Source organism: Chelonia mydas, chromosome 4 (genome assembly GCF_015237465.2).
Source record: "Chelonia mydas isolate rCheMyd1 chromosome 4, rCheMyd1.pri.v2, whole genome shotgun sequence".
Taxonomy (NCBI): domain Eukaryota; kingdom Metazoa; phylum Chordata; order Testudines; family Cheloniidae; genus Chelonia; species Chelonia mydas.
Window position 1 is genome coordinate 74823615 of NC_057852.1, and position 25031 is coordinate 74848645.

General features: G+C 39.2%; 1 protein-coding gene across 3 annotated transcripts in view; it reads right to left on the reverse strand.

Annotated features, from left to right (window-relative positions):
• Positions 1-2683: 2683 nt before the first annotated feature.
• The window catches only part of ASB5 (ankyrin repeat and SOCS box containing 5), a 57607-nt gene continuing 35259 nt past the window's right edge, over positions 2684-25031 (reverse strand). Inside the window, exons 2-7 of one of the 3 annotated variants that reach the window (XM_007067071.3) lie at positions 14071-14150; positions 12136-12243; positions 10698-10848; positions 10429-10563; positions 8503-8694; positions 2684-6391 (exon numbers count right to left, since the gene is read on the reverse strand). In XM_007067071.3, coding sequence (XP_007067133.2) covers positions 6264-6391; positions 8503-8694; positions 10429-10563; positions 10698-10848; positions 12136-12243; positions 14071-14150 — 794 coding nt within the window. In that variant the 3' untranslated portion in view covers positions 2684-6263. The remainder of the gene's footprint in view (positions 6392-8502; positions 8695-10428; positions 10564-10697; positions 10849-12135; positions 12244-14070; positions 14151-25031) is intronic. The other 2 variants (XM_037897565.2, XM_037897566.2) reach the window with 2 other exon arrangements.

The following is a 25031-nucleotide window of genomic DNA, read 5'->3' on the forward strand; positions in this document are numbered from 1 at the left end:
TAATGCTGTTGCAAAAAAAGCAAACATCATTCTGGGATGTATTAGCAGGAGTGTTGTAAGAAAGACACAAGAAGTAATTCTTCTGCTCTACTCCGCACTGATTAGACCTTACCTGGAGTATTGTGTCCAGTTCTGGGCACCACATTTCGGGAAGGATGTGGATGAATTGGATAGAGTCCAGAGAAGAGCAACAAAAATGATTAAAGATCTAGAAAACATGACCTTTGAGGGAAGATTGAAAAAATTGGGTTTGTTTAGTCTGGAGAAGAGAAGACTGAAAGGGGACATGATAACAGTTTTCAAGTACATAAAAGGTTGTTACAAGGAGGAGGGAGAAACGTTGTTCTCTTCAACTTTTGAGGATATGAAAAGAAGCAATGAGCTTAAATTGCAGCAAGAGCAGTTTAGGTTGGACATTAAATTCCTAATTGTCAAGGTAGTTAAGCACTGGAATAAATTTCCTAGGGATGTTGTGGAATCTCTGTCATTGAAGGTTTGCAAGAGCAGGTTAGAGAAACACCTATCAGGGATGGTCTAGATAATACTTAATCCTGCCTTGAGTGCAGGGGACTGGACTAAAAGTCCTCTTGAGGTCCCTTCCAGTCCTCCAATTCTATTAACTGAAAATGCACAATCAAATCTTCTCACATATATTTCAGTGAATGGAAATGAGAGATTAGATCTTGCTTTATTTGGGTCCCTAAATGTCTTTTTGAAGCATTCAAAAAGCCAGGGAATAACAAATCCAAATGCTTCTTCATTCAGGATCTGTCTTCCTGCAGAATCCAAGTGCACAGCTCTAATCCAGAACCCAAAAGTGGTTATTTAAACACCAGGAGTGAAATCCTGGCCCAACTAAAGTCAATAGGAGTCTTTGTCATTGACTTCAATGGGACCAGGATTTCACCCACATTTTCTTTCAGGATAATAAACACTATGACTTCCATACATGCCCACATGCTACAAGGATAAGCACCATATAAAGTTCTTCAATAGGTATACAGCTACATTGCTTTTTAAATATCTATTGATATGTATAATTGCTATTTCTCCCGTACTTAAATTAATTTCATGCTTGTAAAAGGCGTCAGATTGACAGACCTGCAGATTACTGTGTATCCATAAAACAGGTTCAGCATGGGCAACAGAACTGCAAGCATCCTCACGCTGCTCCAACATGCGTCTTGCTTCTAGCTTTATTTCCAGACCTACTCAGTGTCTGGTCTTATTCGAGGGGGCTACAAACAGTTGCCAACAGAGGTAACAGTTCCAAACATGGTGGTGATTGTGAGTTTGTGATGTAGACATGTTTTCTAGAAACTGGGCTGTGACAACCAATTCATTTCCCTGTTCTTTGTTCCCTGCTGCTTTTCATGCAATGCACTGTCAACTCTGGAACCCCTTGCCAGAGGGTGTTGTGAAGGCCAATATTATAACGGTGTTCAAAAGGGAGCTAGATAGATTCACGGAAGATAGGTCCATCAATGGCTATTAGCCAGGATGGGCAGGAATGGTGTCCCTAGCCTCTGTTTGCCAGAAGCTGGGACTGGGTGACAGGGCATGGATCATTTGATGATAACCTGTCTGTTCATTCCCTTTTGGGGCACCTGCCATTCGCCACTGTCAGAGGACAGGATACGGGGCTTCGTGGACCTTTGGTCTGACCCAGTATGGCCGTTCTTATGTTCCTGTAAGATAAAACCTTTTGGTTATTACTGATCTAGACTGGATTCAAACAAACAGCGTAGAAGACTCCATATCCCATTTCCCTAAGCCATGTACTCTCTTTTTTTATGACTTTCTATGTTGAGTTTTACAGACCTTTAGTGGAAAAGAGCTCAGCTCTGTTTGTGTTGGGCTCCCACAGATGAATCCCCTAATACTTTTTACATATATTTTGTTCTACAAATATAGTCCTATCTCCAGGTATCCCTTCCTTTGGAATTGCTAATACCTACGGAGTCTCCCTTGTGGAGAGTTGCCCTCGTACAAGAACTTTATCCCAGCATTCCTGGTGTGGGGTAGGGACAGGTATCCCTTTAAATTTGGCAAAGTCCACCAGCTGTAGCCCTAAAGTGGCTATTCTGTAACTGGCTGTTATTGCATCTTCCACTTTTCAGTGGGTAAGTATTCAAAATTCCTGTTGTGGTTTTTTCCTTCTCTTCTGCTGAGAAAATCATATACTCGCACATGTCTAAATGTTTCCATTATTGTTTCTGGGGAAAAAAAATTAAAAAATTGATTTGCTTGAAATGTTCCATGAAACTTTTTGCTTTTTCACCAACAAAGCCATTTACTTTTAGAGGGCGGGGAGAGGGGAAGAAGAACCTCTCACTCACTCTTACATTTTTTACTTACCCACCCTTTTTCCAAAAGAAAAGAGTAAAAAAGCGAATTTTTTTCTCACTAAAATAGAATTAAACTTTTTGAAAACTTTTAAAGATGTTGTGAAGTGAGTTTTTTGACAAATTTCAGCCAAATGATAATATTTTTTGGAGGGGGCGGGTAAAAATGTTCATTGCGATTGAAGAGGCATTTTCCATTGAAAAAGATCTTGCTGGGAAGTTTTTGACCAGCTCTGGTTAATTTTTTTGTTAGAAATGTAAATGTTATATTTAACTATCAAAATGTATTGCATGTGAGTGGCTGTAGTTGTAATCAGGTAATGAATTGTATACAATATATGATCATGGTTATTATTATTATTTATTTGTATTTTTATAGTGCCTCTGAGCCCTAGCTATTGACTAGGACTCCACTGGGCTAGAGACTGTACAAACACAAAACAAAAATGACAATCTCTGCCCCGAGGATTACAATCTACATTTAAGACAAGAGACAACAGATGGCTACAGACCACAAGTGCTGGAGAACAAGGAAACAATGAGGCAATAGTGCTCAGCATGATAAGCTATGTTTTGAATTGTTTGCTTGCCTTTTTTCTGAGAAAATAGGACACCTTTGGCATTGTGTAAACCAAGGGAGTATAATCTTGTAAATCCAGAGCTGCTGACATGTACAACATGCTTATGTAACTGTTTTCACTTCTTTTCAAGGATGGGATGGTTCTTTGTCTAAATGTAACCTGACATGAGTTGCACATAGCAATCTGCACAGAACAATGCATGTTTACTGTCACTTTTTTAAATTACATGAAAATCTGAATTATATTCCATGTAATCCATGGCAGATTTGAAGCCTAAGAGGCTAGTTTATCTAGTTTTGAAGAGAAAAGCAGTGCCGATATAGGGGATGGATTCCAGAAGCCCATAGCAAAGAATTTCCCTATAAAGGAATACAGATTAAAAATAACACTATGATTGGGAACAACTTCAGAACTGAATGGGCAGAAGCTTTTGATAAGAGGAAAGCAACATTCCTCTTGTCTATTTAATCCAAACAGAAACTTCAAAAAGACAATAGGAAGGGGGTACAGCACTCATCATGTTTTTCTTTTTGGGGATCCAGACTATAGTGTTCCTTTGAGGAACAGCTGTATTTTCATCCCAAAAGAGATGATGTGATAAGGGAGCATAAATGGCAATTCAAAAAATATAAATTCAGAACAGATGTTGGGGATGGTGGGTTTTTTTCCCTTTCATACCATATGTATCAAATATGCTATCATGTCAGGTTACAGGGACAAGGCAAAGATAATCAGACAGCTTCATGGGTGAGAAGGAAAAGCCTGAGTGGAGATGAACCCTATGTGGAATGGCTTTCGAATTTTTACCAAAACATAGTTTATTCTTGTGGCTAGCCTGCCTTTGAATCTTCCTCAGAATTGGAATTTTGTATTAATTGGATGAGGTTAAGTGCTTTGGTTTAAGTTAGTAGAAACAATGAAATTAAAACATTTTAAAGTGTCCTAGGATAAAACTTTCACATGCAGCAAGGAGCCTATTTCTCTTGGCTGCTTTCAAAAATTTTACCCCTCTCACTGATTAATTTTAATATAATACGTAAAACAAAAATGTTTTACCATCTTATGAATTAATGTGTTATGATGTTTTTCTGTGATTCATTCCGTGTACTGTAGACACAGTCTGAATGTCGAAGAGCAAAGACAACAAGGAGTCCGGTGGCACCTTAAAGGTGTTACACCTTAAGGTTAACACCTTAAAGGTGTTAAAGGCGGCACCTTGTTGTTTTTGTGGATACAGACTAACACAGCTACCCCCTGATACTTGACACCATGAAGAGCAAAGAGATATTCAAACAAACAGGCATCCAAATTGAAAAATGACTTTTTGTAGAAGGAATCATTTTGTTTCTCCTTTACAAATGGGGCCCATCTCTGTATAATTTATTAAATTTAAAATACTAAAGTATGATTAATCCAAGAGATTTAGAGAACACTTTGTGTGGTGCTTTTGTTTCATTATTACAATGTAATATCAATATTTTATATTAAGATTAGGTGTTTTCACTTTCTATAAAGATTTATGCCAAAATTTTCAATAGGTTGCATAGGGCAAGTGACTGTTGCCTAGTCAGGACTTGGATTTTCAGAACAGCTTGCTAGTCAGGCCCAAATTCCCTGATTAATACAAGAGGATAGTATCAGGACACAGTTAAGGAGCCAGCTGCTCAGTCAAGATTTTCAAAAGCCACAGGCTTGACTAAGTTAGCAGGTGCAGTTTTTACCATTCAGTAGTCTAGCCATTCCTTTGTTCTGCAAACCTGGGATCATCAGTCCATTCTGATTAAAAAATCAAACACGCAGGAGAGTATGAGTGAGAGTGATTCTATTGGTTTCTATTGGCAGCCGTGTTAGTCTGTATTCACAAAAGAAAAGGAGTATTTGTGGCACCTTAGAGACTAACAAATTTATTTGAGCATAAGCTTTCGTGAGCTACAGCTCACTTCATCGGATGCACTATTAGAGAGCAAGCCCGCAAGATAGCGACTGAGCAACAGTTGTTATAAGGGCATTGGGGAGAAGGGTTGGGACAGAGGAAATAGGAGACTAGCAGGGAGAGTGGGGAGATAAGGGAGATGGTATATCTTGAGACAAATGAGGGAACACAACATCTGACCATGCTAGGATGGTATATCTTGAGAAGGAGGAGGAGGAGAGCCAAGCTTGCCCCAAAGTTTCCAATTCCATCCATGTTCCCTCTGAGCCCAGGAAAACTTACAATTACCTGACTGAAATGCAGGCTCAACCACAAACCATTATATGCTTTTGTGATTAGTGAAGATGACATACAGAAGTTTTATTATCAAGGTTACCACAACCTTGGGCATACTAGCCACTGGGTCTTCACAGAGGACCATTGGCATCAAACCAGCTTCTTAGAAGTTCAATGCCACGATGAAGCCAGTGACTGAAACATTGACTGAAACAATTGATTATGAAGGAGATGAGTTTGCCCGCTGTCCAGAATAGATGGCTCTTATGGCATACTGGAAATGGTACATGCAGAAAAGTCAGATTGCTCACCATCTCCTGCAAGAGGCAGGGCACACTGCTGGTTTAGGGTGCCCTTTATATGAGTAAGGGTTCAAGGTATTAGCAGGGGAGCCAATGGTAGGATCAAGGTCAGGCAACAGTGGTGTTGATGTGAAGACATTTTATGTTTCCTTTTCAGGGATAAGCCAAAAAATATGGCTTCTGGGTCTCCAATTAACTGTGGAAGTGGTGTTGGAGAGGAAGGGGGAAACCACCTCACCTGTCCATATTTTTGAATATTGTGTAAGCCAGTTCTAGAACTGTGTGCGGGGGAAAGGGAAGGAGGGGTTGAAATGAGTTCTCATCAGTTGTCATTTATAAATTGCCTATATAGGAAAAGCAAGAAAGAAAAATTGAGAGACCTGTTTATTTTTCCAACTTATAGAGTGCACCTATTGCCATGTATTTCTAGGCACAAATAACAGACATTTACAAATATACAATAATAAATCCAAACTGACAAACTCAACAATACTTGTAAAGGAACTCTGTGGGGTTTCAGATGTATCAAACAGATTATAACGTACAAATACAATTAATTAACTTTATCAGCAAAATAGCTAATTAGTAAGTGTTAAGCTAAAGCTAGCTATACAATCATTTCCCAGAGTATTAGCACACTTCATTTTACTCAGTTGTATTAGCATGTTGGCACCGAGTCGTTCAAGGGCTCCCAAATATTGTTACATCATGACTCCTGGTGTCAAAGACTTAGTATGGTAATATGTAAAAGACTATTTCCCCAGAAATTCTTCCTGTGGAACATTCGGTATACAGACAAAACAGTACTTGTTCAAGTTTCTAAATTTTATCTATACCGTAAAAAATCCTTCAATATTGTTGGCAACTGAAGTTGGGGGATAAGATGCAGTCTTGCTCTTCCTATGCAATTTCGGATACATAGTCGGCAGAGTTGGCAAAGAGAGCATGGAGTAGCTACAAACAGATAAGAGATTTAATTAAGTAAATGTTCAGCATCCTTAGGAGTTTACAGCATGGGGTATATTTAATATTATTATGGAGTACCTAAATAAATGTTAATTTTAAAAATTCTATAATTCAGTTGACCTTATACAGTATAGTCTCTCAAAGATATATAACAATAAAAATTATGCTACTCAAATTTTATTAATGATCAAAGAAACAGAAAGGGCAAGGAAACTTATATTTAAATATCCAGAAGAACACATAGTAATTAACTCATGTTGTTGTGTTTATATAGCTAATAATTTTTAATTTTAAAAAATTGTGTTCATGAAAGATCCTCTGCTGACAACTCCAGAGATTGAAGTTCTTTTTATTTATAGTATAGGTACAATATATGCTACACAGATGCAAGTTTCACCATCAATATATTTCAGTCCTTCCCTGTAGGGACCACTTTCAGGGGTTGAAGGGAAGTTCACCTTTCATGCCCATTCAGTTTTGGCCTCTTTGCTGAGGCTTCCAGAAATGCTGCTGGCTGTGATTAGTGTGTGTTAAGGACATCTGACTACTAAAAACTAGACCAACAGCCTTCAGATGGTGATACTGGATTGAATTAGTGCCAGGGACGCACAGCTCCCTCAATGGTCACCATTAAAAATGTATCAGTTTTCGCTTATAGAGCTAGCTACTCCTTTAGGATACTGTGTTATGAAAAAAAGGCTGTGGGGTTGATTTGCTCACAGTCTAAGTATCTACATGGGGAACAAACAGTTGGTAATGGGCTCTTCAGTCCAGCAGAGAAAGACATAACAAGATCCAATGGCTGGAAGTTGAAGCTAAACAAATCCAGACTGGAAGAAAGGCTTTTTTGTTTCGTTTTGTTTTGTTTTACAGTGAGGGTAATTAACCAGTGGCACAATTTACCAAGGGTTACGGTGGATTCTTCATCACTAATAATTTTTAAATCAAGATTAGATTTTTTTAAAATAAGATATGCTCCAGTTCAAAAGAATTATTTTGGGGAAGTTCTATTGCCTGTCAGACTAGATAATCAATGGTTCCTTCTGGAGTTGGAATCTATGCATCTATGACACAGCATAGGGGGAGCAACCCTATGTGCAAGGATAGGAATTCTACCTGGCCATCACACAGGCTATGTGGGGAGGAAAGTTGAGGCTACTTCTACCCTCTTTTCCACTGTTCTCCACATATAAAGGCCAGGCAGAATCTGGCTCTGAGACATTATTATTATTATGATGTGTCAGAGCTGGAGGCTCATGTTAGATTATCACTGATGTCTTCCCTCAGTTTTGTGGTTCCAAAGCAGACCTTTAACATCTATTTAAAGTAGTATTTTTGGCGATTATGTTTTACTTAACAGCTTAAATAAAGACAAGGTTGTATATATTAACTCTTCTTTCTCAGGCAGTTAAATTCAACTATAAATATTTACTCCATAAAGAAAGTTAGAGTACAAGACTTTAATCTAAAAAATATTTCCCACAGGACAGTTTTGAAGAAAAAAATATAGGGCCTGATTCCAGAAAGTCTCTCTCAGATGCATAGTCTTTAAGAGTAATAATTCGGTGGTTTTAAAGCTACATAACAATTTATTAAAGTAATATTTTTGTGCCTGTATGACTCAAAAATTATTCTGATTTAAAAAAAAAAATCTAACTCAGTACTGCTTACTCAGTAATAGAGTTGCTCCTCTTCCCATTCTCTAAACAATTAAATGCAACACATCTTTCCATTTCCATGAACTATTTTTTAAAAAGGAAATTAAAAAAATCCAAGTTTTTCTTTAAAATAAGCTGCATGTTAGCCATAAGCTGAAGCTACTAGTTTTTGTTGGTTTGTGTTATCACCTGTTAAACCGAGGAGGCCACATCTTCAGCTGATATAAATTCAATAGTGCTCTGTCCACTTATGTCACCACCTGAAAAACTGTCCTATTTAAAAATCTTTTCAATACTTTACAAAGCTGCAGGTAGAATTTTTAACTGAGTGTAAACAATCATTTTTAAACCCATTATCAGACAGCTTTTACTGATTCAAGTTTGTCCAAAAACAAAAACTATGTATAGAATAATGAACAAAAGTATGTTTGTCCCACTTACCTTCATGCAGAAGCAACATTCTCTCCACCAAACTGCTTGGGGCAGCTAAATCTATGGGCCGTTCAAAATCTGTATTCTTGGCATTAATGTCTGCCCCAAATTCAAGAAGCAAATTTACTATCTCTGTACTGGGTTGCTGAGCCGCTGCATGTAGTGGAGTGTCCAAATACTTTCCTTTCTGTACATTAGCTCCTATAAACATATATTGGAGAGACAGAGACAAATAGATTAATTAATGTTGTCAGTGATAAAAGGTAATGCTTTAAAATCTGGAACAAGGTTTTTAAAAATGAGCATCTGAAGTTACATTCCTAAATTTATAAATATATATCTAAATAAATGGTCAGAATTTCAAAAGTTCTAAGCACTCAGTGGTCAGCGTGAGCTGCTGGGTTGGGTTCAGGCCGGGTCACACAACCCCTTATATTTAACTGGTTTAAAAAACATTCTATGGCTTTTAGAATCAAATTCCTTTTAACTCTCCTCTTCCCTCTCAAGCTCAGCCTCTGTGCTTTGTAAGCAGATATACTGGTATAGAGAAGGGGCTTTAAGGATAAAAAGAGAGGCAGACAAACTGCTGAAAAACATTGCTGAAAGGGCAATGGCATCTTATGGCTCTATACCCACTTTAAACTCTCACTTTCATAGAATCATAAGACATGTAGAGCCCAAAGGGACATTGAGAGATCATCTAGTCCAGCTCCCTAATCTGAGGCAGGACCAAGTATACTTAGACTATCCCTGATAGGTGTTTGTCTAACCTGGTCTTTAAAACCTCCAGTGGCGGGGATTACTTTTATCCAAGCTAATTTGGGAGCTATTTAACTTTACTAACTTTATTTTTACTATTGAGTGAAAAGAAGAAAGTGGCCAGTGGTGCTGAAAATGCTTGATATCAGACCACTCAGGGTGGATGTTTTCTTTCTTCCACCCCACATACTGTAAATCAACAACCAAAAGGTTTCCCCTAACAAAAACTATGTCTGAGCATAAAGTTAAAATTAGAGTCCTGCAACAAGAAGCTGTAATAAATGAAGGGGGAAGAGGGTAGTTCCCTTTTAAGGACACCCAGCCAGCCAGTTAGCTATAAAATCCGTCTTAATAGCTGTTCTTTACTTGCTTTACCTGTAAAGGGTTAAAAAGTCTCACTGCTATGAGACAGACAGGGAGCAGTTATGCTGTGAAAACCTTGGGCCAGGTATGAAAATTTATCAGTATCATACCTAGAAACTGTCCTCATCTAAAACTCCAGATATTAAGTAGATCAGGAAATGTCTAGAAAGACGCGATTAGGTTTATTCCTTTTATTTCTTTATGGCTTGTGGACTCCTTTGTGCTAACCCCAGGTGTTTTTGTTTTGCTCTTAACCTTTAAGCTGGACCTCAAGAAGACTATTTTTGATGCTTGTAGTTGTTGTTTTTTAAATCTAGCAAAAGTCTAAGTCCCAGATGTATTTTCTTCTTTTTTTATTAATAAAATTTATCTTTTTTAAGAACAGAATTAGATTTTTGTGTCCTAAGAGGTTTATGCACATGTTATTTATTTAGCTGGTAGCAACAGCTGATTTCCTTTGTTTTTCTTCTCAGCTCTTCCCCAGAGGGTGGGGTAAAAGGGTTTGAGGGTACCCCATAGGAAGGAATACCCAAGTGTGCCTTCCTGGGTTCTCAAAGGGGTTTTGCACTTGGGTGGTGACAGCATCTACCAATCCAAGGTCAGAGAAAAGCTGTAACCTTGGGAGTTTAATACAAGCCTGGAGTGGCCAGTATTAACTTTTAGAATCCTTGCGGGCCCTCACCTTCTGCACTCGAAGTGCCACAGTTGGGAATTAGCCTTGACAAAAGCCTAGTTTTGTTTAGCTGAGTACATCTTATTGTAAAAGTGGGCACTATAAGAATATATTAATATTTTAAGTAAATAAACTTGTACCTGCATAAAGGAGTTTTCGAATGCAATGGATCTGCTGTGAAACACAAGCTACATATAGAGATGTTCCCAGATGAGGAATGTCTTGGTCAACATCTATGCCCCAGGAGATCAGCACTTCCAGACATTCGCTGTGACCTGCCAACGGAGTATGAAATAGTTTGCTTGCCTCTTCAGTTAGACGTTCCATTTACGAAACCTGATACATTTCTTAACACTATGTAATGAAATTTGTCAACTGTTCTATGTATGCTCAGAAGCTAGTTTTGTACCTCTACTGGCTGCTTCGTGAGTCGGTGAAGGGAGACATGACTCCCACTGAGCTTTGGCACCGTACTCCAACAAAAGCTCTGCACAAGACGCACTACCTCTTGAACATGCATTAAATAACGGGGTCACTCCATCAATTGTTGTAGCGTTTACCTAGAATAGAAAAGATATGTCTAAGATGGCAATGAAGTAAGGGATGCATTCTTAACTGATAGTGTTTTAGAATAAGGTATAGTTGAAATATGCTTCATGCATCAACACATTTACACTATTTACCATAACACTGCTTTATTGCACTCAACTTCTGTACAGTTCTTATCTTCCAACCCCACCCCTTGTTATTTATTGAAATAAGCGTACCATTATGCATGCTAAACTACATCCTAGAAAACATAACTGACCATAATACTAAATCTAAATAAGTGGCCTGATTTTCAAAAGTGCTGAGTACTCAGCAGTTCTCATTGACTTCGAAGTTCTAAAGTTTTCTTTTCATTATGGAAATTTGCATTAGCACTCCCCAATCTCTATGATCATATGATTCTTTCTTGGCGCTCCACAAGCTCTAAAATTAGCCTATAACCATGAAGAACTAGCGTTCTACTCCACTCCCAAAAAACTCAATTTAAAATAATTAAATTGATAAGTATTTTTTAAAATGTTTAGGTATAGTGGACTCTCTTTAAAATGTTCCTCATGTGCTAGTCCCCATTTTAAGGAGAGGGAATTTCTCTGGAAGCTTTACTACTGTATAGTTGTGTGTGTGTGTAGAGATAGCATGGTACTGTTGAGAAATGCAGAAGCATACCTAAATACTGTAATTGCATATGCTTTTATTTGTAAATCTTGTGCTCCCTTTTCCCTGTTCCCCTCACTGTTTGTTGCTCTCCCTTGTTGTGTCTTGTCTCATAATTAGAATATAAGATCTCTGGCACTGGAAACATGTCTTTTTCTCAATTTTTGGAGAAACATGTATGGGCTCTATAGAAATAATAAATATACATTCAATTTATAATGCTGATGTTGGCCACAGTTCCTCAATTTTATGTCCAATTTCACTCTTGCTTTCTCCCCTGTTTTTCTCCTTTTTCTCATCTATTTTCTGTTCTCTCTTCTGCCCATCTTCTGTGTGGTGTCTAATTCTACCCACACATTTTATGTGATCTTTTCTCTCTTCCCTCTACTTCTGCTGTCTTCTCTCTCCTCCATTATGCAACGATCCCATCAGTCTCCTTTGCTGTCAGTCAGCAAAGACTTTTAAAATAATCAACTGTTACTTAAAAAAAAACATAAAAGGCAAACCTACTGTTGTTAACAAAGGAAACCAACATAGTGCAGAGCAGGGAGAATGTGGAGAGCTTTGGATGAAAAATCAAGGAATAAATCCCTTTCAATTAGACAAGGTCACTGCAGTACTTTACATATGAAAAAGATACTTACATTTGCCCCTGCTTCAAGAAGGATTCTTGCACACCCTACATGATCTCCCAGGCAGGCTTCATGCAGTGGAGTGACTTGGTCAATTGTCAGAGAATCCACATTGTAACCCTAAACAGGATAGGAACCACACACAAAGGTAAGACAAAAGCTATTCAGAGATGTTAAGTCTTCATCATTGTTAGTTATAAGCACCACAGTTTATTCGAGCTGGGTAAATAATGGATTTTTTCAGTTCACTGGCAATTTAAAAAAAAATGTTTAGCTTGGTCATTGAACCAAAAATGACATTTTTAAAATTTTTCAGTGAATCAAAAAGTAATTTAGTTTTGACTCAAAAATGTTTCATTTCAGTAATGTTGAAACAAAATGTTTTGTTTGGTTCACCCTGAAAATTTTTGTTTCAATTTTCAGGCATTTTGATAAAAGCAAAAGAAAGGAGAACTATTTACAAAACGGGGAGAGGAGAAGGTGCTAGTGTCCTTTAGCTTAAATTATTCGCCCGCCTGATACATTTATAGAAAGCAATTATATTGCCTCGTAGCCTTCTTTTTGCTAGGCTTAGCAAACCAAGCTCTTCCAGTCTCCTGACATAAAATAGGCCCCCAGTCCCTTGATCATCCTAGTAGCTCTTCTCTGCACCTGTTACAGTGTGAATTTATCTTTCTTGAACATGGGTGACCAGAATTGTACAATGAGATCTTACAGTGCCTTGTACAATAGCATTAAAACTTCTCTGTTTCTACTAGAAATGCCTCATCTGATACATCCGAGGATTGCATTTGTCTTTTTCATAGCTGCATCACCTTGGTGGCTCATAGTCATCCTGTGGTCGACTCCCACACCCAGGTCTCTCTCCGCATTACTTCCAAATGAAAAGCCCCCCAATTAGAAGCAGAAATTCTTATGATTAGATCTTAGGTGCATGATCTTGCACTTTGTACTATTGAATTTCATCCCATATCCTTACTCCAGTCTTCAGAGTCATCCGGATCTTCCTGTATAATATTCCGATCCACTCTTGTGTTGACAATGCTACACTGAGGCCAGCTTTGCATCATCAGCAAATTATTACATTGGCTTACACAATATACTTTACCAGTGTTCCAGAAAGGGCTCTTATTTGATACCATATTATAGTACTTAACTGCCAAATTGCAGGTTTGCTGTTACACTAACAGTAAAACTCCTGATTTTACTTTATCCCTCTGCTGTTACAAAATAATATTCAGTGTGTCTTTTTTTTTTTTAAATTGCTGCTGTGCACTGGGCTATTTTCAATGAATTTTTCTGAAGAACTCCCAAGTCCTTCTCCTGATCAGTAGACAGGATGATTTCTTTGCTTAGAATATACTAATCCTTTCTCCCACAGAAGGGCTAGATATTCAGCTGGTGTAAATTGGCATAGCTGTATTGAAGTCAATGGATCAACATCAGTTTATATGAGCTGAGGAGGGAAGTCAGTGCAACTATGCTGATTTACACGAGCTGAGGATAAGGGTTATGTGCCTGTAGGCACAGCAGAGATTAAAGGCTGGTGTATAAATTGTGCCACATAAGGAGTAACCCCAGGATGCACTGTGCCTCTAAGGCACTATCCTTCCTTAATTCTCCAAAACAAGTGCTTTACTGCTCTTTTTTACAAAAACAAATAAATAGCAACCATAAACAAGCAACATTTGCAAGGAAACAGTTTTCATAGGTTTAATCTACCAAGGCTTCACAACAAATATATTTTAGAAAATGCTTTTAAAACCAGTGGGAAAATATCTTGAAATGTCTTTAAATTTTACAGCATCAGAAGCTCCCAAATGAAAATACTTCTGCATTATTCACATGGAGAGGGTAACAGAATAATCATGCTAAATTTACCTTTCGTTGGGTTGTCATTAAATAAGATAAAAAAGGAAAATGTTTTAAGAACCACTTGGGCATTACCTGTGACAGTAAAGTTTTTAGAGAAAGGAGACGTCCTTGACTAGCTGCCTCATGCAGTGGTGAACGATCTGCCCAAGAACCTACAGAATAATAATATTTATTGAAAAAATTACAGGAATTAGACTGATCTTAGAATGCACAGAACAAAGCAGAAGTGGTTATGCCGAAAATAAAGTCAAAGGTTCTATGAAATGAATGATTCTCTTTTTGGATGAAGTGTCTTAAATACATGTATTCTTTCCCGGACACTAAAAAGAGCAAACAGGCTACATTGCTAATTGTAAATATCTAGGCTGAGTAATTCTGCAATATGAAGGAGAAAGCATTTCTACATGGTATTTTTTATTAATGCATTTTAACAATTTCAGCAATATTCATGGTATTTGTCTACCAGAGCCTTTTATATTTTCTACAAAATGTTGTATAGGCATATCAAAATCTACCAGCTTCAACACGAAACATAGACATATTGGACTGAATATTTGAAGTTAAAATGGGGACCACACACACCTTCTGAAACATTCCTGAAAAGAAGGAAACGCTGTTTTAAAACAAAAATTAACATTAAAATGTCTATGGTTGATAAGACCAATCTGAAGCATCTAACCCCCACTTCCCACGTGAAATCTACATGTAAGTCCCTTACAGAGAATTCCCATGGTAGAAATAGATTTTTAGGGCTAAATCCTTCCCCATGGAACAAATCCAAGCAGTTGTGCTTCTTGATGCAAGGATATTTTACAGGGCTTGGAAAGAAAATCCTAGCTTCCGCTCCAGGACACAGAACTGCTCTGTTTCTTCTACTGACGCCCAGAGTGTGCCCAGTGCTGTTGTGACCCTGTTCTACAGGGTTCAACTCTACTGCATGGGCTCTCCAGTGTACAGGCAATGAGAATCCCTGGCACAGGCTCTCAAAACTACTCGTTTTCCTCATCCAGCACAAATAAACCAGTTCCACTGTATCTTATGCCTTTTGTGGCTGAAGAGAAAGAGGTGACATTTGCCTCTTGGTTTCGAAATGGGAAGGAGTAATTGAGAACTCACTTTACCTTTTTTATGTATAACTTGGAGATGATGCACAGTTTGAGGGTTCTGTGAAAATGGTGCTCATATTCTTATTGAAGAAAGGCAGACCACTGATTTAGGGGTAAATCCAGCCCTCACTTCCACAGCCACAGAGGGCCCTAGCAGCAGAACTGGTTCAGTTCTGTTTCTTTGTGTAGGGCAGGGGTGGCCAATCTGTGGCTCCGGAGCCACATGCAGCTCTTCAGAAGTTAGTGTGCGGCTCCTTGTATAGTGTTGGATCATATTAAAGAAGTTCTGTATTAAAATCACAAATGAATTTGATTCCCCATAGTTTAAATTCCAGGGTATTACTAATTAAGAGGTCTCTTGGTTTTTGGTACTGTTTCTCTCCCTCTCTGTGTGAAACTTGCAAGCTGCTAATTGTGTTAGTACATTCTAAGACAGAGTCTGTTCTCAAAGCAACAACTACTCACACAGAGAGAGACTCAAAGCAATACTCTGTAACAACAGAAAAAGAGACTCACCCAGAGACTCCCTGCCCTTTTGTTGTGTTCATCTCGCTTTGTTAACAATTGTGATTAAAATAGAGATAGAGGATGTATGTGGATGGATGCGTGGTGTGGATAATAACTGAATGATCAGGGAGGTGCCAGCCTAAGAATCCAGTGTCCATTGGCTGAAGAAGGCGTCAAGTGGAAACAACCAGAGGACCCCTCTGGAGGGCAGACTGGAATCCACCCAACAGTCTCAAGGATGGGAGAACCAAAGAACAAGATAACATCTGGCAGCCCGGAGCCGTCAGGAATGTACTATCTGCTGATTGATTCTGCAACAGCATGATGAAGCAATTCCCATAGACTGGCTTAGGAAGAAATTCCTATAAAAGTGGACTCTAGAAAGTGAGAACTTTGGGGTCTGATTCTGCAAACCAACTTCCAGGAGCATCAGATGAGCATCTGACAAGGCCCTGCTCCCTCCTCATGTCCAGGCCACCTGGCCAGTGGCTTGGCATGATCAACTCTAAGACTGGTAACTATGATAACAACCTTGCAGAACCTGTGTGTGTGTGTGTGTATATATATATATCAATGAATGTGTGAATAAATATGAAATTGAATGGAATGTTATAGCTATAACTAACTGCTTACTATGACTCTTTCTGTATTCACAATAAATGTGGCATTTTGCCTTTTCCCCTTTAATAAGATCCTGCTGGTTTTTATTTTATTGGTATAACAATAGGCACCGACTCCGGGGCTGGAGCTACAGGCGCCAACTTTCCAATGTGCCGGGGGATGCTCACTGCTCAACCCCTGGCTCTGCCACAGGCCCTGCCCCCACTCCACCCCTTCCCACTCCCTCCGCTGAGCCTGCCATGCCCTCACTCCTCCCCCTCTCCATGCTATGAAACAGCTGATCGGAGGTGCGGGGAGGGAGGGGGAGGTGCTGATTGGTGGGGCCGCCGGTGGGCGGGAGGCACTGGGAGCGGGGAGGGGGAGCTGATGGGGGGCTACTGACATATTACTGTGGCTCTTTGGCAATGTACATTAGTAAATTCTGGCTCCTTCTCAGGCTCAGGTTGGCCACCCCAATGTAGGTAGTCAAGATTTGAGGGGCTCTGTAGAAATCCTCCTACGCCTTTTTGTGGATCCTCTGCAGCTCACTTCTGTGAGAGTTTCAGAGTAGAGCCGTGTTAGTCTGTATCCGCAAAAAGGACAGGAGTACTTGTGGCACCTTAGAGACTAACAAATTTATTTGACCATAAGTTTTTAGCTTAAAATAAATTTGTTAGTCTCTAAGGTGCCACAAGTACTCCTGTTCTTTCTATGAGAGTGCCTCAGCTTAGGAGAGCTGCAGAATGCTCATGTTCCTACTGGCCTGCAGCAACACTGCAGACACTTACAACATGGGGAGTTGTAAGTGTCTGCCTAATTGTCTGGGGTGGGTGCAGGATTTAGGATTTGGTCATAATTTGCAACATTTTGCAGGAAATTTAGGTTTGATTCTCAGTCCCATTTTCTTACTGCCTAGACTCACTGATGCAGGAATACCACAAAAGCAGTATGTTCAGCACATGGGGTCAGATAGACCACCATGTCTTTGTCATTTAATAACAATCCCTTGACTGATTGATTTTTATTGAGTAGATGCTGTGACTACCCAGAGAGTATTGCAATCAATGTTGTTGTACCAATAAAATAAAAACCAGCAGGATCTTATTAAAGGGAAAAAGGCAAAATACCACATTTATTGTGAATACAGAAAGAATCATAGTAAGCAGTTAGTTACAGCTGTAACATTCCATTCAATCTCATCTTTATTCACACATTCATTCATACACACACACACACAGGTTCTGCAAGGTTGTTATCATAGTAAGCAGTTAGTTATAGCTATAACATTCCATTCAATCTCATATTTATTCACACATTCACTCATACACACACACACACACACACACACACACACACAGGTTCTGCAAAGTTGTTATCATAGTTACCAGCCTTAGAGTTGCTCATGCCAAGCCACTGGCCAGGTGGCCTGGACATGAGGAGGGAGCAGGGCCTTGTCAGATGCTCATCTGATGCTCCTGGAAGTTGGTTTGCAGAATCAGACCCCAAAGTTCTCACTTTTTAGAGTCTATTTTTATAGGAATTTCTTTCTTTGCCAGTCTATGGGAATTGCTTCATCATGCTGTTGCTGAATCAATCAGCAGATAGCACATTCCTGACGGCTCCTAGATGTTATCTTGTTCTTTGGTTCTCCCATTCTTGAGGCTGTTGGGTGGATTCCAGTCTGCCCTCCGGGGGTCCTCTGGTTATTTCCACTTGACGCCTTCTTCAGCCGATGGACACTGGATTCTTAGGCTGGCACCTCCCTGATCATTCAGTTATTATCCACACCAAGCATCCATCCACATACATCCTCTATCTCTATTTTAATCACAATTGTTAACACAACAAAAGGGCGGGGAGTCTCTGGGTGCTGTTTCTATTGTTAGAGTATTGCTTTGAGTCTCTGTGAATTGCTTTGAGAACAGACTCTGTCTTAGAATGTACTAACACAACTAGCAGCTTGCAAGTTTCACACACAGAGGGAGAGAAACAGTACCAAAAACCAAGAGACCTCTTAATTAGTAATACCCTGGAATTTAAACTATGGGGAATCAAACTCGTTTGTGATTTTAATATAGAACTTCTTTAATATGATCCAACATAATCCCCCTTTTGACACTAAGATTTATAATCGTCAGTGTCACTTTCTATGTAGCCTATTCAAGAGAAGGTACTGTGAGGCAATTTGAGTTTGTGATTCCAATTCATGCCACATACACGATCCTAGTGATGTATCTTTACTACAAGGTTCTGGGGCAACAGGCAAGGTGAGGCACACCCACTTTTGAGGAGTCCATTCGGTACAACCTCTAGTGTCCAATAGCTTCCCTCCCTCCCCAGCCCACTGGCTCGAGGTCCAGGGTAGCCAGAAGGATCCCATGTGTAATATGGGGAGTGGGTTAACCTTCAATACCTTTGCCTCCAGGGACTGTTGGTGTGCAATTTTGACAACAATTTCTCCCATTAACAAGTCTGGTTTTACAATACTGGAAACATATTGCATCCATTCATATTGATAAGTGTCAAACAATGATCTCTTTCTTTTTTAACAAATGCATCAAACCCTTAATATTTCCCAATATGACCCAGAACATTTTGTGTTCCAAAGTAGCTAGTGCAAGTATCTGCATTTCAGTGCATCCCATAGCTATGGCTGTGTAGTTTCCTATTTCTAATATTTTTTTTTTTCTTATGGATAAGCCATGTGGTAGTATTAAGCCATTACTAAAGATTCCATTGGCCTTTTAGGTTACCCAGACCAATTTGGACCAAGTCTACATTGGCATGTACTTGTTTTTGTATCAGGCTGTCCTGTAGCTGGGACAGAAAGCTTAATTTATTTTTAAGTTCCTGCAGGTCTTCAGTATTTTTTTTTTTTTTTTAAACACGCAACAGTGCTAGCAACAAGACAAACACAAGACAAAACATAGAACACAAAACACAATTTCTATTGTGACAGTAGATTCATGGTATTGGGTTGCTTTTCAGCTGGCATCAGCTTTTCCTGATTTTCTGAAAGACAAAAAGAACATGTTTCTACCCCTTTTGGGGTGGCAGATTATTGCTTAAAATATTTCTTTTGCAAATACCCTTGCTGATTGTAGGCAAAACAGAGGAACTGCCCCCACATTGTCCTGTTTTTGTTCTATAGGCAGGCCAGGTTTCAATGGCTTTTATCTTTTAAGGGTTATGGGGAAATTATCCCACTGTTTAGTCATTAAATCCCTGAGTTTTCCTTCTTATACAGCAGACCAAGTTTATAATGTTTTTCCTGCTGTGTTAAGCTTTAAGTTTTATTTACAGGTAATAACTGAGAAGCATCATTACCATATGACCTTAAAGGGTTTTTCCAAAAATCATACACACTATACGTTGTTACAGGGATACTTATTATCATTAAATTTATTAAAATTATCTTGTTATCCCATGCCTTTTATTTAGACAATTTGTTTGCTGACCAGGTATGTCCTTTATCTGCAGCTCCTTTGTGCTGCTAGTTCTTTCCTTCCTTTATCATTTAGGTAATTTGCATTTTCACAGAAGCTTCCTGCTTTTGGATTTAAAGCCATCAGCAGCTCAGAGACTCTATCTTAAAAGGGACACAATCAACTTTCACCAGAGTTTTGATTACTTTTAACTTCTGCTTCCAAAACACACAGCAATCTGAAAAAGAAAACCCAACTTATTGTGGCTCCCTTTGGAGCCTTAATAGCATTTTAATTAAGTAGCATGGTATTTTTGCATTTCTTTTGCCCCTTCTACAATATACCCTGCACATGTTCTGGGGCAAATGCACATTCCTTCCATAGTTTAACTTCTATAACATTATCCAGATCCATTTTTACATAAGGTGTCACTATTTCTTTTTTTGCTTACAGAGATTTCATGTACCTTTATCAAAGTGACAGTCTGATTACTCAGAGCCATTTTAAGATTCAGTGTTTCTCACATTGCTTCTTTTTGTTTTGTGCACCTCACCCCTGCTGTTGCTTCAGAGAGGCACTGTCTTTTTTTTTTTTTTTTTTTTTTTTTTTACTACAACTCTCATCTGCTATTTTGTTACAAAAACAAACAAAACAAACAAAAAGAATCCAGAATTTTTTTTTTATATTCTCCTGATTTTGACCGCTCTGCTGCAGCCACAACTTAAAAACATTTTAATTTTGTAAAGCATTGAGTTACCTTTTAAGGGTTAAATGCCAAATCCCAAAGCCAAACAACACTAATTACCTGTGTCTAGCAAAAAGGTCTGTCAGTTTTGCAACTTTGAATTAAAGAGTCAAATGGATTTTTAGTGGCATTATTTAAAACAAAAACAAAACCAACTGGTCCTTAGAACTTTACATATTTACACACACACAGACAGATACATATACATTTTCTTTTCCTTAACATCCCTTCCACACTGCTCTGTTTTTTACATCTTACATTCCCTTTATACATTTGAGGCAGTTAAGTTCCAATAGAATCCTCTTATGTTCTTCTAGCAAATTTGACTAAATTGTCCAGTCAAATGATTTTAATCAGATAGTTTATTTTTGCTTGGCTAATTTACAGACATTCCTTTGGAAAAGGGCCCATTTTTCTTTCAGAATGGCTGCAAAGAAACCAAGAATGCTCTTTCTCTAACACTTTTCCTTTTTAACATTTTCACAAAGTTTAGCTGCTTAATTCCCTCCAGCCTCTGCAGAGTTTTTTTTTTTTTTTTTTTACTCTTTTCTCTTTGTAATTATGCCTGGGGGTGCCATACATAGGACCTTCTCCCCCTTTACCTGCCTCCCTCCAGCCTCTGCAGAGTTAACTTTTTCACTCTTTTTGTATTCCTGGAGTGCCTCTTTCACTATTTTCAGCTGGCTTTGGGTATTTGTAGCCAGCACCTTCCAATTGTCTGCTCCCTTTTCCGTTTGTGCCTTTTCCTCTTTACATGAAGACAAGCGGAGGGAAGAATCCTTACATGCCTCCCACAACAACCAAATTGCTGCTGCATCTCTTTTGGCAGCACTAGAAGGTTTGTATATGAGGATATCCTGAGCCAATCTATCCTCTAGGTCCGAAATAGTGCAGACATCAGCTAGGGCTTGTTTAGTCCATGGACTGTGGCCAAATTTTTGAAGGATTTGTTTAAAAGGTGTAATTTCTTTAACAAAAGGTGAGGTTGGAGTTCCTTCTGACTCCATTCCTCCCTCTGGTACTGGCTTACCCTGTTTTCTTTTAAACATCTTAACATGGATATTTCAATCTCTTTGTCACTGATGGTATTACTTAGCAAGTGACACAGCCTAGATTCTGAAATCAAAGCTTAATCTATGCATTTTTCTCCTGCTACCTTCCCGGAGGCCAGCAGGTTCCCTGCTACCTTCCCGGAGGCCAGCAGGTTCCCTGCTACCTTCCCGGAGGCCAGCAGGTCCGGTTAACCTATTTCTCCCTGCTACCTTCTCGGAGGCCAGCAGGTCCGGTTAACCTGTTCTTCCCTGCTACCTTCTCGGAGGCCAGCAGGTCCCCTGCTACCTTCTCGGAGGCCAGCAGGTCTGGTTTAATCTGTTTTCCCTGCTACCTTCTCGGAGGCCAGCAGGTCCCCTGCTACCTTCTCGGAGGCCAGCAGGTCTGGTTTAATCTGTTTTTCCTGCTACCTTCTCGGAGGCCAGCAGGTCCCCTGCTACCTTCTCGGAGGCCAGCAGGTCTGGTTTAATCTGTTTTTCCTGCTACCTTCTCGGAGGCCAGCAGGTCCCCTGCTACCTTCTCGGAGGCCAGCAGGTCTGGTTTAATCTGTTTTTCCTGCTACCTTCTCGGAGGCCAGCAGGTCCCCTGCTACCTTCTCGGAGGCCAGCAGGTCTGGTTTAATCTAATAGAAATGCCTAGCTCACTAGAGCTGGCGGTGTGCACACCAATATTTACAATAACTGAGGTTTTTTACCAATATTCCCCCTTTCGCAATTCTCCACCAAAATGTTGTACCAATAAAATAAAAACCAGCAGGATCTTATTAAAGGGAAAAAGGCAAAATACCACATTTATTGTGAATACAGAAAGAATCATAGTAAGCAGTTAGTTACAGCTGTAACATTCCATTCAATCTCATCTTTATTCACACATTCATTCATACACACACACACACAGGTTCTGCAAGGTTGTTATCATAGTAAGCAGTTAGTTATAGCTATAACATTCCATTCAATCTCATATTTATTCACACATTCACTCATACACACACACACACACACACACACACACACACAGGTTCTGCAAAGTTGTTATCATAGTTACCAGCCTTAGAGTTGCTCATGCCAAGCCACTGGCCAGGTGGCCTGGACATGAGGAGGGAGCAGGGCCTTGTCAGATGCTCATCTGATGCTCCTGGAAGTTGGTTTGCAGAATCAGACCCCAAAGTTCTCACTTTTTAGAGTCTATTTTTATAGGAATTTCTTTCTTTGCCAGTCTATGGGAATTGCTTCATCATGCTGTTGCTGAATCAATCAGCAGATAGCACATTCCTGACGGCTCCTAGATGTTATCTTGTTCTTTGGTTCTCCCATTCTTGAGGCTGTTGGGTGGATTCCAGTCTGCCCTCCGGGGGTCCTCTGGTTATTTCCACTTGACGCCTTCTTCAGCCGATGGACACTGGATTCTTAGGCTGGCACCTCCCTGATCATTCAGTTATTATCCACACCAAGCATCCATCCACATACATCCTCTATCTCTATTTTAATCACAATTGTTAACACAACAAAAGGGCGGGGAGTCTCTGGGTGCTGTTTCTATTGTTAGAGTATTGCTTTGAGTCTCTGTGAATTGCTTTGAGAACAGACTCTGTCTTAGAATGTACTAACACAACTAGCAGCTTGCAAGTTTCACACACAGAGGGAGAGAAACAGTACCAAAAACCAAGAGACCTCTTAATTAGTAATACCCTGGAATTTAAACTATGGGGAATCAAACTCGTTTGTGATTTTAATATAGAACTTCTTTAATATGATCCAACAATGTGAATTGCAATGGAACTTCAGTACAACCTGTTGTACTATGCTATTGATTTGTTTGGTTGTTGTTGTTATACTGTGTTGAAACCATAGAAAGTTTACAGCCTCTCCTCCAAAACACTTTTTCCTCTGATCATCTTGTTTCTGAGTGGTAAACTTGTTATTGGAATTAATTGTATGGGAAAGGAGAACAAGAAGTTTTAGACACAAGGTTTTGTAATATTATTGTACAGCATCAGATATATTCCAGACATATTTTTCATCAAGCTGAATAGTTAATGTTGTCTGTCTTAAAATTGGAAGCTTCTACAAATTATCTGCCCATTTTTACTTTTTATGTAACTACTTAACAGTTGCAAAGGAATATGTTGCCTTACCAGTCTGTTAGGATTCTTTGAATGTGTCAATAACATAGTGGATAAAAGTGAAGCGGTTGACATAATGTATTTAGGCTTTCAAATGACCTTTGACAAGGTCCCTCACAGGAGGCTACTAAGAAACAGTGTAGTCATGGGGAAATGCATTACCGTGGATCAAGAACTGGCTAAGAGAGAGGGAAAAAAAAGTAGAAATAAATTGTCAACTTTCAACATGGCAAAAGGTTAACAGCAGGGGTGTCTCAAGATTCTGTTCTAGGATTGGTGTTTAATATATACATTAATGATCTGTAAAAAGGCATGAGCAGAGATCTGGAAAAATTTGCATTAACAAAATTACTTTGGACTTGTCTACACTTAAAACGCTACAGTAGCACAGCTGTGCCACTGTACCGCTTCATTGTAGACACTACCTATGCTAACACAAGGGATTCTTCTGTCAGCATGGGTAATCCACCTCCCTGAGATTCAATAGCTAGGTCAACAAACAAATTCTTCTGTTGACCTATCACTGTCTACACAGGGACTTAACTACACCGCTCAGAGGTGTGGATTTTTCAGACTTCTGATGGATGTAGTTAAACTGAACTAATTTTCTAGTGTAGATCAAGCTTTAACAAAGTCAAGTCCAGAAAGGACTTTGAGAAATTTCAGAGGGCTTTACCCAAGCTTAGTGAATTGGCAACATGATAACATATAAAATTGAATGTTGATAATATGCAAAGTAATACCCATTAGAGGAAAAAATACAAGCTGCTGATATATCTTACTGGGTTCTAAGTTAACTGTATCAACTCAGGAAAACACTTGGGTATTGGTGTGGACTGCTCAATTAAGACCGGGCTTTGTCTACACTAGCACTTTTGTTGGCAAAACTTTCGTCAGTCAGGGATGTGACACCGACCCCGACCGACATGAGTTTGGACAGTGCTGTGTCAGTGGAAGATGCTGACATAGCTACCGCTGCTCGTTGGGAGTGGTTTAATTATGCCGGTGGGAGAGCTCTCTCCCACTGTCATGGAGTGGCTATACAGGAGACCTTACAGCAGCACAACTGCAGCAGTACAGCTATGTTGCTGTAAGGTCCATAGTGTAGACATATGTGCAGTTGTAGTGGGGGGAAAAGCCAACAAAGTATGAGGATACATCAGGAATGGGAATGGAGAATAATATGAAAAATATAATGCTATTATATAAATCAGTGGTGTGCAATACTTGGAAATACCTCATCTCAAAAGGATATTGCAGCTTAGAGGGAGTTTAGTGATGTGCGATGAGAATGATTACAGCCCTGAAAAAGCTCCTATGAAAAGAGATTGAAAAGACTGAGATTGCTTATTTTAGAAAGAAGGTGAATAAGAGGGGACATGACAGAATCATATGAAATGAGTGGTATAGAGAAGGCAGATCTGGAGTTTCTGTTTTCCTCTCATAACATGAGAGCAAGGGAACATCCAATGAAACTG